The sequence below is a fragment of the Microtus oregoni genome, unplaced genomic scaffold (genome assembly GCF_018167655.1).
Source record: "Microtus oregoni isolate MIOR12 unplaced genomic scaffold, Mior012 000002F_ref0000024, whole genome shotgun sequence".
Classification (NCBI taxonomy): Eukaryota; Metazoa; Chordata; class Mammalia; order Rodentia; family Cricetidae; genus Microtus; species Microtus oregoni.
The window spans coordinates 64,223,041-64,235,325 of record NW_024543061.1 but is presented as its reverse complement, the minus strand read 5'-3'; the positions used below and the strand labels follow the sequence as shown (position 1 = coordinate 64,235,325).

The 12,285-nt window shown below is 49.6% G+C and overlaps 1 protein-coding gene across 2 annotated transcripts; it reads right to left on the bottom strand.

Annotated features, from left to right (window-relative positions):
• Nucleotides 1–257: 257 nt before the first annotated feature.
• Nucleotides 258–11,884, bottom strand: C1r (complement C1r). 2 transcript variants are annotated; one of them, XM_041642097.1, is made up of 12 exons: nt 11,734–11,884; nt 10,713–10,766; nt 9,807–10,035; nt 8,059–8,251; nt 7,353–7,499; nt 7,060–7,256; nt 6,614–6,761; nt 6,292–6,413; nt 4,476–4,554; nt 3,824–3,979; nt 2,013–2,087; nt 258–1,155 (listed from the first exon to the last, which is right to left on the bottom strand). In XM_041642097.1, coding segments are annotated over exons 2-12 (2,118 nt in total). In that variant the 5' UTR covers nt 10,715–10,766; nt 11,734–11,884; the 3' UTR covers nt 258–385. The 2 variants fall into 2 exon arrangements, with proteins under 2 accessions (XP_041498031.1, XP_041498022.1); XM_041642088.1 differs by lacking the exon at nt 11,734–11,884 and having other exon boundaries at nt 10,713–10,858.
• Between the last annotated feature and the right edge of the window lie 401 nt (nt 11,885–12,285).

Genomic DNA, 12,285 nt, shown 5'->3' with positions numbered 1-12,285 from the left:
TCTGAAGAGGCTGAAGTCCTTGGGCTCCCGTTAGCTGGAGTTAGAGGCAGTTGTGAGCCACGTGACATGAGTGATGGAACTCAAACTCTGCTGTCTGTACGAACATTTTATACTCTTAACCAGGGAGCCGCCTCTCCAGCCCGACATTGTTAGCTTTAACCCCGGGCCTCAGGCAGGAGGATTGTAAATTTTAGGCCATCCTGGGCTGCATATTCAAACTGTTGAAAACAAAACAAAACAACAGAATGTTGATGGAATTATAGAAAAGCATTTTATTCCACACACCGCCTGTGATTTTAATAAGGGATCATAGTGGTTATCAACAATTGGTCAGATAATTTTTTCAGACACTACACACTGGATTCTGGTCTAGTGAACCCTGGGTTCAGTCTTCCTCTCCGATTTCTTTCTTGATCCAGTCAACATAGTTGAGTAACTTGGTGTAGAAGCCATATCCCTCACCACACCCAATACCCCAGGACACGATGCCTGTGGCAATCCAGATATTGCGGTTACGGTCCCTGACAGCAAACACACCTCCACTGTCCCCCTGGCAGGCATCTTGCTTTATAGTTGGGTCCCCAGAGCAGAACATATTTTCAGAAAATACGTCATTGCTCTTTTTTGTCTGGAGCCACCTCTGGCATGCCCTACGATCAGCTACGGGCAGACGGACAAACATGAGTTCAGAAGCAATTTTGTCTTCTTTTATCCCAAAGCCACTGACATAACCCATGAGGCCTTTGTCATAGAAGGTCTCATTGTCAGGGAGACAGATAGGGAGGAGGTCGGGACCCAGGGTGACCCTGTTTTCCAACTCCATCAGGGCAATATCTCCTTCAAAATTGTTAGGCTCTTCTTGGCGGTAGTCGGGATGAATGATGACCCTACGGACTGGGTGATGTCCCAATTTTTCGATCTCTTCCAGATCTATGTGACCAAGGAAAACATCTCTACTGGAGCTGTCTTGTTTGTTCCGATCCTTGGGGTAGATGGTGTGGGCTGCTGTGAGGATCCAGCGGTCCCCAAGCAGGGCCCCGCCCCCGCGCCCATGGATGTTGGTGAATGCCTGCCAGGGGAAGTTGCCGGGTTCGGCTTTCTGCCCTCCGATGATACGCTGCTTCTGCGTCACAGGATTGACAGGCTTCCCACACACTGCAGGGAGACAGGGGATGAGGACCAGTCAGCCCCAGGCCACACCCTCCTTCCTTCTTTGGTTCATTTCACCTCCTCCTCTCTTTGTTGCTCTTGAGTCTTTTGAGTTTGAGAAGCAATTAAGTAATCCTAAAGGCAAAACCCTTGATCTTCCTGTTCCCGTTGTCCATCTTATAGCCAGCCCGTTCTCGACTCATGCCTCTTGTTCACATTTACTCCTTCCCGCAATTTCTCTGACTTGACTTTGATTCCTCCTTTGTGGGCACACTAGACCGGCAGGACTAATTTAGATTTTCTGTGCCTCTCCCTTGGGACCTCCTTCTTGCTCCTTTTCCCCTCCTCCTCCTCAGGTTTTCACTTTGAGCTAAGGCATCTCCTCACTTGACCTCTGCTGTGGGACAATGACCTTGTACCCTGTAAAGATTTGTCAACTGTATTGCTTTAATAAAATGCTGATTGGCCAGTAGCCAGGCAGGAAGTATAGGCAGGGTGACCAGGCTGGAAGTATAGGCAGGGCAACGAGAACAGGAGAATTCTGGGAAGAGGAAAGACTCAGCTTGCAGTTGTAATCCAGACGCAGAGGAAGCAAGATGAGAATGCCTCACTGATAAAAGGTACCAAGCCATGTGGCTAATACAGACAAAAATTATGGGTTAATGTAGGATGTAAGAGTTAATAAGAAGCCTGAGCTACTAGGCCAAACAGTTTTTGATTAATATAAACCACTGTGTGTTTCTTTGGGACTGTGGGACCTGGCATGACAGAAACTACTGTTAACAGACCTCCTTTCTCTATACCAGGCTTTTCCTAAGGCCCCACGATACTGCAAACCACACTTGGGGTGACCCAGTATTTACCTGGAAGACACCGGGGCATCTTCTCCCCTTCCTCTTCATTCTTCCAAATGCCCTGTGCTGTGCAGGTGTATATCCCTATAGACGAAAGGGGTCAGAATCAAGGCTGGAGGTAACAGGCCAGAAAAGCCGGAGCAGAGGCCATTGGACACTGAGGGTATTATATAGGGAGTTGGAGAAAAGAGCCACCAAATCTATATGGACATATAAAAGTGTTAAGAGACTCCACACACATATTTTGTCTTATCATTGAGTGAAAAAAAGTCAGAATACCTAGCTAAATGTATTTGAGGTGATGGCCATTTGTAACAGTAGACTCACACACTGGAAGGAAGCCATCCAAAGCTTCCTTTGGGTAGCAGGATTAGAGATAATAATGCCATATCTTCCTGTATCTTTCTTTCCGGGGTTCATTGTTTAGTAAGGCTCTCCTTGAGTTTGCTATGAAGCTCAAACTGGCCTTGAACTCTCCATCCATCTGCGACAGTCACCACGTCACTGGCATTCCAGGAGTGCAGCACCACAGCCAGCAGCAGCTACATCTTCTGATTGCTGACACTCTGCCATGTTTGTTCCTGAGCATTTATCTGTATGATCCCGTTTAACATGTTGACACTTTCAAGTACGTATTACCTTCATTTTAAAATGACCAAAGCCCTTCCTTCCTTCTTTCCCTCTTCCCTCCCTCCCTCCCTCCCTCCCTCCCTCCCTCCCTCCTTCTCTCCCTTCCTTCTAGTGTTGAAGATGTAATGCAGGGACTCTCACATGGTAGGCAAGTGTATTACCCCTGAGCAATATGCTCAGCCTTGGAATTTTGTCTTTTAAATTTAAAGAGAAATTTTGGTTAGGTATGGTGACATATACATGTAATCCTAACTCTTGGGATATAAAGGCAGGAGAATTAGGTGTTTAAAATTATCTTTGGCTACACAGTGAATTTGAGGATGAGGGGGGAGAAGAGAGGAGAGAGAATATTAACCAATAGGACAGCTGGGTCTATAGCTCAGTGGTAAGAGCGCATGAGAGATGCCCTAGGTTAAATCCCTATGACTACAATAAACCAACCAACCAACCAACCAACCAACCAACCAACCAACCAACCCATAGACAAGTTTGAGAAGCATTAAGTAAATCTAAATGCAAAATCTCACAACACAACAGCCCGAGAGGGGGAGAATGGAGAGGGCATTTCACTGTAAGGGTGATGGTGGTGATGGCTATCATGGTGGTGCAGTGCTATTATTAGTGGTAGAGCTGGTAACAATGACTTTATTGCTAATGGATGGATATGATGGAGGCAGTGTTGATGTGGTGATGATAAGCAGTGATGGTGATATTGGCTTTGGTAATAGTGATGGTGGTGGTGTTGGTGGTAATGTAGTGGAGATCGTTGATGTTGGTAGTGATGGTGGTAATATCAGTGTCGGGGGTGATGTTGGTGTTGCCTGTGGTATTGGTGGTGCCGGTGTTGGTATGATGGTGGCGGTTGTTGGTGATAGAAGTGATGATGATGGTAATATTGGTGGTGTGTCAATGGTAACTGTGATAGTGGTGCTACTGATGGATGATGGCATTGTTACTGGTAGTGGTAGGATTGGTAATGGTTGCGGTGGGGAGGGGGATCTGACGGCTTATGAGAGTCTTTTGCTTGACTTCTATCCACCAGTCTGGGTTCCCATTTCTGCAAACCTATTAGACATTTTGACATTATAATTTGGGATCCTCCAGCCAATACCTAAGACTCTGTTGAAGAAATTTCAGATGTCCCTCACAGCCACAAAGGATTGAGGGCTGTGGTGGGCATCAGCTCCTACCTCGCACGGACTCACTACCGCCAGCTCTGGTCTTCATCTTGTAATATGGTTCACGGCAGTAATATTGGATACGGGCTTCATAGGTGTTCACACCTTTTGTGGTGATGTAGCTGAAGTCGCCATTAGACAGGCTTCGCGGCTGCCCACAGTCCTTGACTTAGAGAGAACAGAGGCTTGTAAGGGAGTGGAGACCACCTGCATGGACACTTCAGCATGAGTGTGAGCTGTCTCAGAGAGCCCCAGAGAAGTGTGGTCAGTAGGGTGGACACTTGCAATGCATGGAGGGAAATTCAGTTCTGGCAGAGCCCATCAGGCCTGAGATGAGGACTTAACTTTCTGAGATGGACCGTGAACTTGGGGGACAAGCCAGGAGCCAAGGTCCTACAGAGGAAAGTCTAGGTTCTTTCCCTCCCAGCTCAAGTCTTTTCTTTTTCTTCCAAGACAGGGTTTCTCTGTAGTTTGGAGCCTGTCCTGGCACTCGCTCTGTAGTCCAGGCTGGCCCTGAACTCACAGAGATCCGCCCGCCTCTGTCTGTCTCTTGAGTGCTGGGATTAAAGGCATGTGCCACCATTGCCTGACTCCAGCTCAATCAAGTCTCAAGACTAAAGGATGGCAGGTCCCTAGGGGCAGGAACATCCAGCTTGTGACTTACTCTTGCATCTGGGCATGGCACGATGCCATGTGCCATCATCCTGGCAAACAGCTGTGAAGGAGAGCAGCACCTGGTTTCCCTGTTAGAGTGGAAATTAGAGCGGCCATCAGCACAGAGCTCCCCGCTTCCATGCTGCACACGGAGTGGAGGGGATATGTTGGCTGATGTGGTGTCCATCTCTTAGACCGCAGGGCTTGAGAGTGTGGCTCCTCCCTCCTCCCGAGCTAGCGCTCTCAGGCCAGGGCTGTAGATGGGATACTGAGTTCCAAAGCAGAAAGTCACAGCAAGGCTAATTGGTAGATTCAATAGTCTTCTTTTAAGTCTCTTGCCTATTTCCACTAGATCCATTCCCCCATCTCCCCAAATTGTAATAAAAATCAAACAAGTCAGGATTGTATTTTTGATTTAAAACAAATGCTATTTTCTGGAATAGACCCCAACTTCTCACTCTTTTGTCCAAGGTCTGCATCACGCTCTCTCCTAGGTTGCAGTTTTTTAAAAATGATTTATTTAACTTTATTTTATGTGCATTGGTGTGAAGGTGTCAGATCTTGTGGAACTGCATTTTCAGACAGTTGTGAGCTGCCATGTGGGTGCTGAGAATTGAACCTGGGTCCTCTGGAAGAGCAGTCAGTGCTCTCTAATGGCTGAGTCATCTCTCCAGCCCCTGCAGTTTTTTTTTTTTTTAAAGCCAGGGCTTTCCCTAAAATACTAGTGCCACTGGGCCATTTTCCTAGGTGTTCAGTGTGATGATATGGCAGGTTAGTGGACAATTGGCACAAGACCAAAAGGTGGCATCCCTTGATAATATTGGGAAATATGAAAACCATTTCTAGACAGGGCCTTGTTATACAGCCTAGGCTGCCTTGGAACTAGCTACGCAGCCTAGGCTGGCCTCAAATTCATGGTTTTCCTGTTCTAACCCCTGGGAGTGCATGTCACAGGTCGCTGCCACACCTGACTATGAATAGCTTATTAAGAGCAAGAATGGGTCTCAGGGCAAATACTTGTAATCTCAGGACTCAGGAAATGGAGGCAGGAGGATAAAAAGTTCGAGTCTACCCTAGTCTGTATAGTGAGACTGACTGTCACCAACAACCAGTCAACCATCCTTCTCCCTGTCTCCTGTACCACATTTCTTCGTCAGTCTGCAAAGCTGGAGTCAGGGCAGTGGGGCTGTGGTGAGACCGCCAATGTGTGTCAAAGAGCCCCAGAAGGTTGGGTCTTGTCCCTGGTGTACAGCAGCCGCTGTGTGGTGTTGAACCAGTCGGGACAACGCCACCCTGACTTTTCAGTTCTTATTCCTACAGCGAGTAATTAAGGTGGTCCAGGAGTGTTTAAGCTTGGCGCACATCCAAACCCCACGGGTAGTTTTCAACAGTGGCCAGGCTGTACTGCAGCCCTGATGGAATTAGATTCTCAAGCAGGGAACCCAGACATCCGTTTCTTAAAGTCCCTCTGAGTGTTTCCAATATATAGGCAATGTCGATTCCCTGTCTCTTCTTGACTGTACCGGGCACCGAACCTTGGACCTCCTGCCTGCTAGGCAAGCATCTGCCACTGAGCCATCCTCAGCCCTCTCTTTTACTTTTGGCTTTGAGACAAGGTCTCATTGAGTCACCCAGCTTGGCCCTGGAACTTGCTCTGTATCTGTGGTGGACCTTGAGCCCCAGTCCCTTTTCTGTGTACTCAGACCAGACACCAGGAGGATTGGGACTTCCAATCCTCAACGGCTCCAGTTGAGTCTACAGTATCAGACTATCTCAGTTTCCCCTTGGACACCGGAGGCTCTCACCTGTCAGCCACAGCCTCTTACCTCCACGAGCTGGTAGCCTTGTTTGCAGGTGACAATGAAGTAATCCCGGAACTGGTACTGAGGCTGCGGATCCTGGATGATGGTGAACTCATCTAGGGCCTTGGGTTGGGGGCACTTGATGACTGTGGGTGAGGCCAGAGGACATGTTCACATCATAGCCGTTTGTCCTTCCTTCTCCCCCACTTTCCCTCATAATTGGCAGGCAAGGAGGGTGCTTAGATATCATATTTTCGTTTTGGGGGGCTGGAGATTGAACCCAAGGTCTCGTGCATATTAAGCACTAGTTTTCCCAGCGCACCACACTCCACCCTCAGCCTCTTACTCTCAGTGGTGTAGTGAAGCTTCCAGCCTCGACTGACCCCCGACTCGTCAGTGAAGAACAGCAGATCGACTGCGTTGCTCCTGGTGTCAAAGTCTGGAGGCCTTTGATTTCCACAGAACTCACCCAGATTCCTCCCATTAGCATAGATCTAAGGGGAAGTGGGAGGGGGATGGATGTTTTTTTCTCCAGAGGGTACATTTCTAAACATGGCCTCTTGGGTATCAGCCTCACAGTCAACGGCGGTGGTAGAGATGGAACCCACCTACCTGGTGTCAGTTTTCGGCTGAAGGTGTACAAGGGCCCTGCCCCTAAGACCCATGACTGCTCTAGACCTCTGTGAAGCTGGTCAGCCATGCGTGATCCTGTCCCACTCAGTCAGTGGACCCGGGAACAAGCAGGGACCCCGGGAGCCATGTGGATGTGTGAAAGAGAGTGTAAGGCTGTACCTGGAGCTGGTCGTAGGGGCAGTGAACTTGCTGGTGGTCGTCGATTTCAAAAGGATCCAGGAACTTGAGGTGCAGAGTGAGGCCCCGCTCTACCCGGATGCTGTAGTTGCAGCGCAGATCGGGAGGGTAGGGTTGAGGGTATTCGAGGCTTGAGATATAGCCGGACGGCTCCGTGTAAAGCCCACTGCTGCACTCAGCTGTGAGCGGAACCAGACAGGTCAGTAGGAATCTCAGGTTGGCTCCGCAAGCCTCTGCTCAGCCCTTGCCACCTCCTCACGCCCACTCTGCCTCACCCTGACAGGTTAGTCCATCTTTCTGAAGCTCATAGCCTGGACGGCAGGAACAGAAGTAGCCTCCGACGTAGTTGTGACACAGCTGTTGGCACCGGGGCTGGTAGCTCCCTTCCACTGTGTTGTACTGGGGTTCGCATTCATCACGGTCTGGAAGGGATTCGGGAAGGAAGGCTTTCCTACCCAGAGGCTTCTGGGGTCAGATGCCCCACTGTTGTGCCATGGCATGGGGGCCTCTTTCCAGAGACTTCTGTGTGGTTCTTTCTCAAAGAGTCATGTACCAGAGGTCAGGAGACAAAGTCTATTTCTGGCCTCTACACCTCCCTGATGTTTCCTGGGAACTGCTTGATGGCAGTAGAACCCAGATTGTCAGGTCCTGTCTTTTCCTCTCTCTCTCTCTCTCTCTCTCTCTCTCTCTCTCTCTCTCTCTCAGTTTTTTTTGAGACAGGGTTTCTCTGTATTAAAGCCCTAGCTGTAATGGAACTAGCTCTTGTAGACCAGGCTGGCCTCGAACTCACAGAGATCCGCTTGCCTCTGCCTCCCAAATGCTGGGATTAAAGGCGTGTGCCACCACCGCCCGGCTGTCAGACCTCATCTTGCTGAGAGAAATAAGAAAAGTCAGGCTCTGGGTTCTTTGGGTTCAGGGTTGTCCCCTGACCACTCCTGTGGCAGAGACCAGAGAGAAGGGCTGGCCCCAGGGACCACTCACCCACAGCCTGGTAGTATGCCAGGAAGCCCTTGTAGAACATGATTGTCCCATTCTCTTCATTGGAGAAATCTGTGTGAAAGGTCAGGAGCATCTTGTTTTCCTCAGATATGAATTCCTTCTCTCCTGGGGGGTTGCCCAGGGGAGACTCCAGCTGCCCACAGAACCTCCCTAGAGTTTTCTTATCAGCAGAAATCTATTGGAGAAAGGACAAGAGAGGAGCCCTGCTAAGGAGCCTACTTCCATGTGGCAGGCCAGCAAAGGTCCTCTCTGTTACCCTGGACTGAATCATGATCTAATGTTACTGTCATATCTGGATGCTATGGACACCTTCAGGTGATGCTTCTTTGTCTATCCCAGTCCTTCATTAATTTTTATTTTTTTAGGTAGGCTCTTACTATGTATCCTAGGCTGGCCTAGATATTTATTAATTTCTCTCTCTCTCTCTCTCTCTCTCTCTCTCTCTCTCTCTGTGTGTGTGTGTGTGTTTGTGTGTATTGGGGACCTGTTGGGGGGCATATACGTGGAGCACAGTGGACAACTTGCAGGCAGGTGTCTTTACCCACTGAGCCATCTTACCAGCCCTAGACTTGCAATTCTTCTGCCTTCCTGTCCTGACGGTTGACTCTTCACCTGCCATTCTGTGCCTGGTCATCTCTCCCCTGTTTCCCCTCCCCCACCCCAAGGCTCCAATCTCACTCATTCCCATCACTTCCTGTACCCTTCTTCCCCAGGAATCCTTGTCTCTAGGTGCCTTGATCATGCCTTCATTTCTCGAGCTTGGATTGGTCATCTTTGGTCTCTGTCATTGTCCCCCTCTTCTTCTCCACCCCACCTCTTCTCACCTGCCTTTCCCTCCTTGGTGTTTTTGAGAAAGTGGCTTGCCTTGAGCTTGCTGTGTAGCCCAGGCTGATCCAAACATTCTAAGTCTCCCTAGTGCTGGGATCACAGAAGCGTGCTACCACGCCCAGGGTTTTGTTTTGTTTTCCATTTCATTGCTTAAAAACCACATTCAGCCTTGTCTCCCGCTCTACTAACTGACACGATCGTGTGCTTGGTACCCAGCAACCTTGGCCCTGACTAGCTTTGTCTGGCATCTTGACCACATTTCCTCTCAGACTCAGTCTCTCAGAAGCCGTAGGTATCTTCCTCACTCACTTCACCAAACGCTGCCCCCGCCCCCGACACTGCAGCCTTGTGGAACCCTCTTTGTTGTGAGGATGTGCAGTTTCCGTGTTATTTTCTGAGCCTCCAAGCTGCTGCTTGAGAAAGACAGTGTGTGGTTGTGCATGGGCCCTGCTTGAATCCTGCCTTTTATCTTTTCTGGACATAGAAAGATGAGGCCGAGAAAGAAGGCCTTTGAAGTGTACAGAGCAGAGGGGACCAAGACCCTTGTCCTCCCTGGAGACCATGTGCAAGCTGCCACATGCTTCATTTCCTCATGCTCCTGATGAGGTAGGTAGCCAGACAGGGAAACTGAGTCACTGCTCTTTCCTAAGGTCTTACAGCTAGCCACCTCCTGACTTCTATACATAGTGAGATCTGGAAAACAAAACAAAAGCCCTTCTCACCCCAACCCATGATTCTTACCCAGGGCCTCAAAACCCATCAATACCCCATTTATGCCACCAGGAACTCAAGGCTAGCACAATGATGGGGTGCAGGCATATTGTCCAGGGGTGTTTAGAGCAGACTTCCAGCTTCTCCAGTGGCCCAGCCTTTTCTCCCTTCCCTCCCAACCTGACTCCTACCTTGACATAGTCATACAGACAGCCTTCAGAAGGCTCCACGTCAAAGTGCCAGAAAACAAGCTTCACCCTGTACCCCACAGGGACTGTGATCACAGTGGTTTCCTCAAAGTCATTGGGGTAAGGCTTTGGATGTAGAGGGGAGGTCACCTCTCCATAGAGCTTCTGAGGGATGTAGATGGAGCCCTCCACACTGCAGAATAGGGTCACCAGAAGGAGGGCAAAGAGTAGCCTGTTAAAGAGAGACAGGGGGCAGTGTTTGTGGGGCTGGAAGGGTGCAGCAACCTTGTTGTTTGGGCTGTTGTGGGGCAAAGATGGGACGATGCCCATCCTTCACTCTGCCCATCTAGACTACACAGAGGTACTGTGAACTGGGCACTGGCAGCCTTTGCAGCTGCTGCAGCGGTGTCTCTCCCAGGCCAGTGTCCAGTCCAGAGGTCACCATGCTCCCATCATGCCCGCTCCCAGCTGCCCCCTCTGCCCTCCTCTTTCATCTCCTTTTCTTCCTGGAATAAGACTGGCTTGGGACCAGCTAACTGAGGGTGAAGACTGTACTGTGAAGGTGCCCAACGCTTCAGCAAAGGCCTTTGGCAGAAACCCTTCACGGAGTCTGAGAAACAGACATAGGGGATTCTCTCCTCATTAAGAGGGTTCCCTCCCCTCCCCTTACCCTGCTATGAACCCAAGGTCAAGAAAAGAGAGGCTGCAGCAGCTCATGTCGAAGAGGAAGGTCCTTGGGAGGAAGGCTGAGGAGTGTGTCCCTGTATATGTGTGTGCACTGGAGACGGGAACTAAAGAAAGGAGAATGCTAGGTTCCTATTCTTCTTCTTTTAAAAATAATGTGGGAACATGCTTGCCTCTTATGCCCAACTCCTCCCTTCTCCCTTGGTGCCCATCAGCCTTACTCACATGTCTTAGGCCGGTTTGTTTTGGGTCCTCAGCTCTTCTGACAGTCTGCAGGCACTGTAAGTTGAAAGAAGGAGTGGGCATGCAGAGGAGGGAAGGGGGAGGGAAGGACTGTGGCAGCGGAGGGGTGGGTGACCATTCCCGGAGGAATGTTGTAGGGAATGAAAACCATTTGCATAAACAAAAAAAATCTGCCTTCCCAGTTTAGTTTTGGTTTTGAAATCCCTGATGCTGGTGCCACCTGGTGGTTTACATGGGGAAGGGTAGAGGAGATGGGATCTAAGTTTTTAGGGGTAAGAAACATTTGGTTGGAGGTCCAGATTCCGGAGTTCTAAATCTGATTAGCATTTTCTCAGAGGCTTTCCTGGGGGCTGCTAGCTGAGCTTTATTGGAGGTTCCTCGTCAAAGGCATCACTGACCATGGAGGCTATGCTTTCCCATTGATCCATCCCATCCTTGCTATTCTTACTCACCTAGCTGAAAGAGGAGGATGGGTTTAGTTGTGGTGAGACCCTGGCCTGCATTGCTCACAAATGATATTTAGCCCCAGATTCGGGGGGGGGGTTCCTATGTCTAGACTCCAAGTCCCCCACGCAGCTACCATCACGGAACTTGGGCTTGCCAATGAACTTAGAGCTTATTGAAGACAGGGCAACGACAGACGGGGGGAGATCTTTTCCTGGGCGTCTGGTCAACTTGAGTCCTCAGGGATACAATTGCTCAGCGCTCAAGCAAAGGGCGCGGCTGCATTTGGAGAAGGGAAACCAGGTTCCCGAGACAGCTGTACTGCCCACGAGGACATAGTGTCCTCTTTAAAAAGTTTGCTGCTGTGTCCAAAACACCAAATACCTTATGTCACTTTGTTCTGTGGAGGCTTGGACTCCCAGGAGGCCTCCCAGCTCCTGTAACATTGGAGCTGACACTGGTGTCACCTTCCGCCCCTCTACCCGCAACCCTCTCCCCTACTAGTTTGCTTATGGGATTATTTATATAAGGGGTCAGACGGTGGGTTTCAAGGACTCACAGAGATGAAGCCGGTCTCCCATTGGACAGTGACCCGTCGTCTTGGAACGTAGCTGGACAGCAGACACACGCGAGACCCAGGAACTACCAAGGTTTGGAGTGGTTTCCCAGCAGACTTGCGTGTTGGAGCAGAGGCATTAATGCAGTGGTAGGGCTGGTGTGTGATTTTAGCACAGGAAGAGTCTTGCCTTGTCAGCAAAATGATGAGGAATAAGGAAGTGGACTAATTCAGAAGGAAGAGGGAATCTTGCCGTCTAGGGAACTGCATGTTGATATCCTAAGAGCTGTGTGTGCATGCGTGTGCGCGTGTGTGTGTGTGTGTGTGCGCGCGTGTGCGCACGCTTGTGTTACACTTGTGTAATGGAGGCAGAGGCAACAGGTAGAGAGGAGGTGGGCCAATAAAAAAAGTCAACTGAAGCGATCTCATCCAAATTCTGTCATGATGCACGCGACTTGACCAAAAATTGCTAAATCTGGACCTTACCACCTCAGGCCCAGCCCACTTCAACTCTGTTCAAACATTCAAACAAAATAAAAATCTATATCTACATCT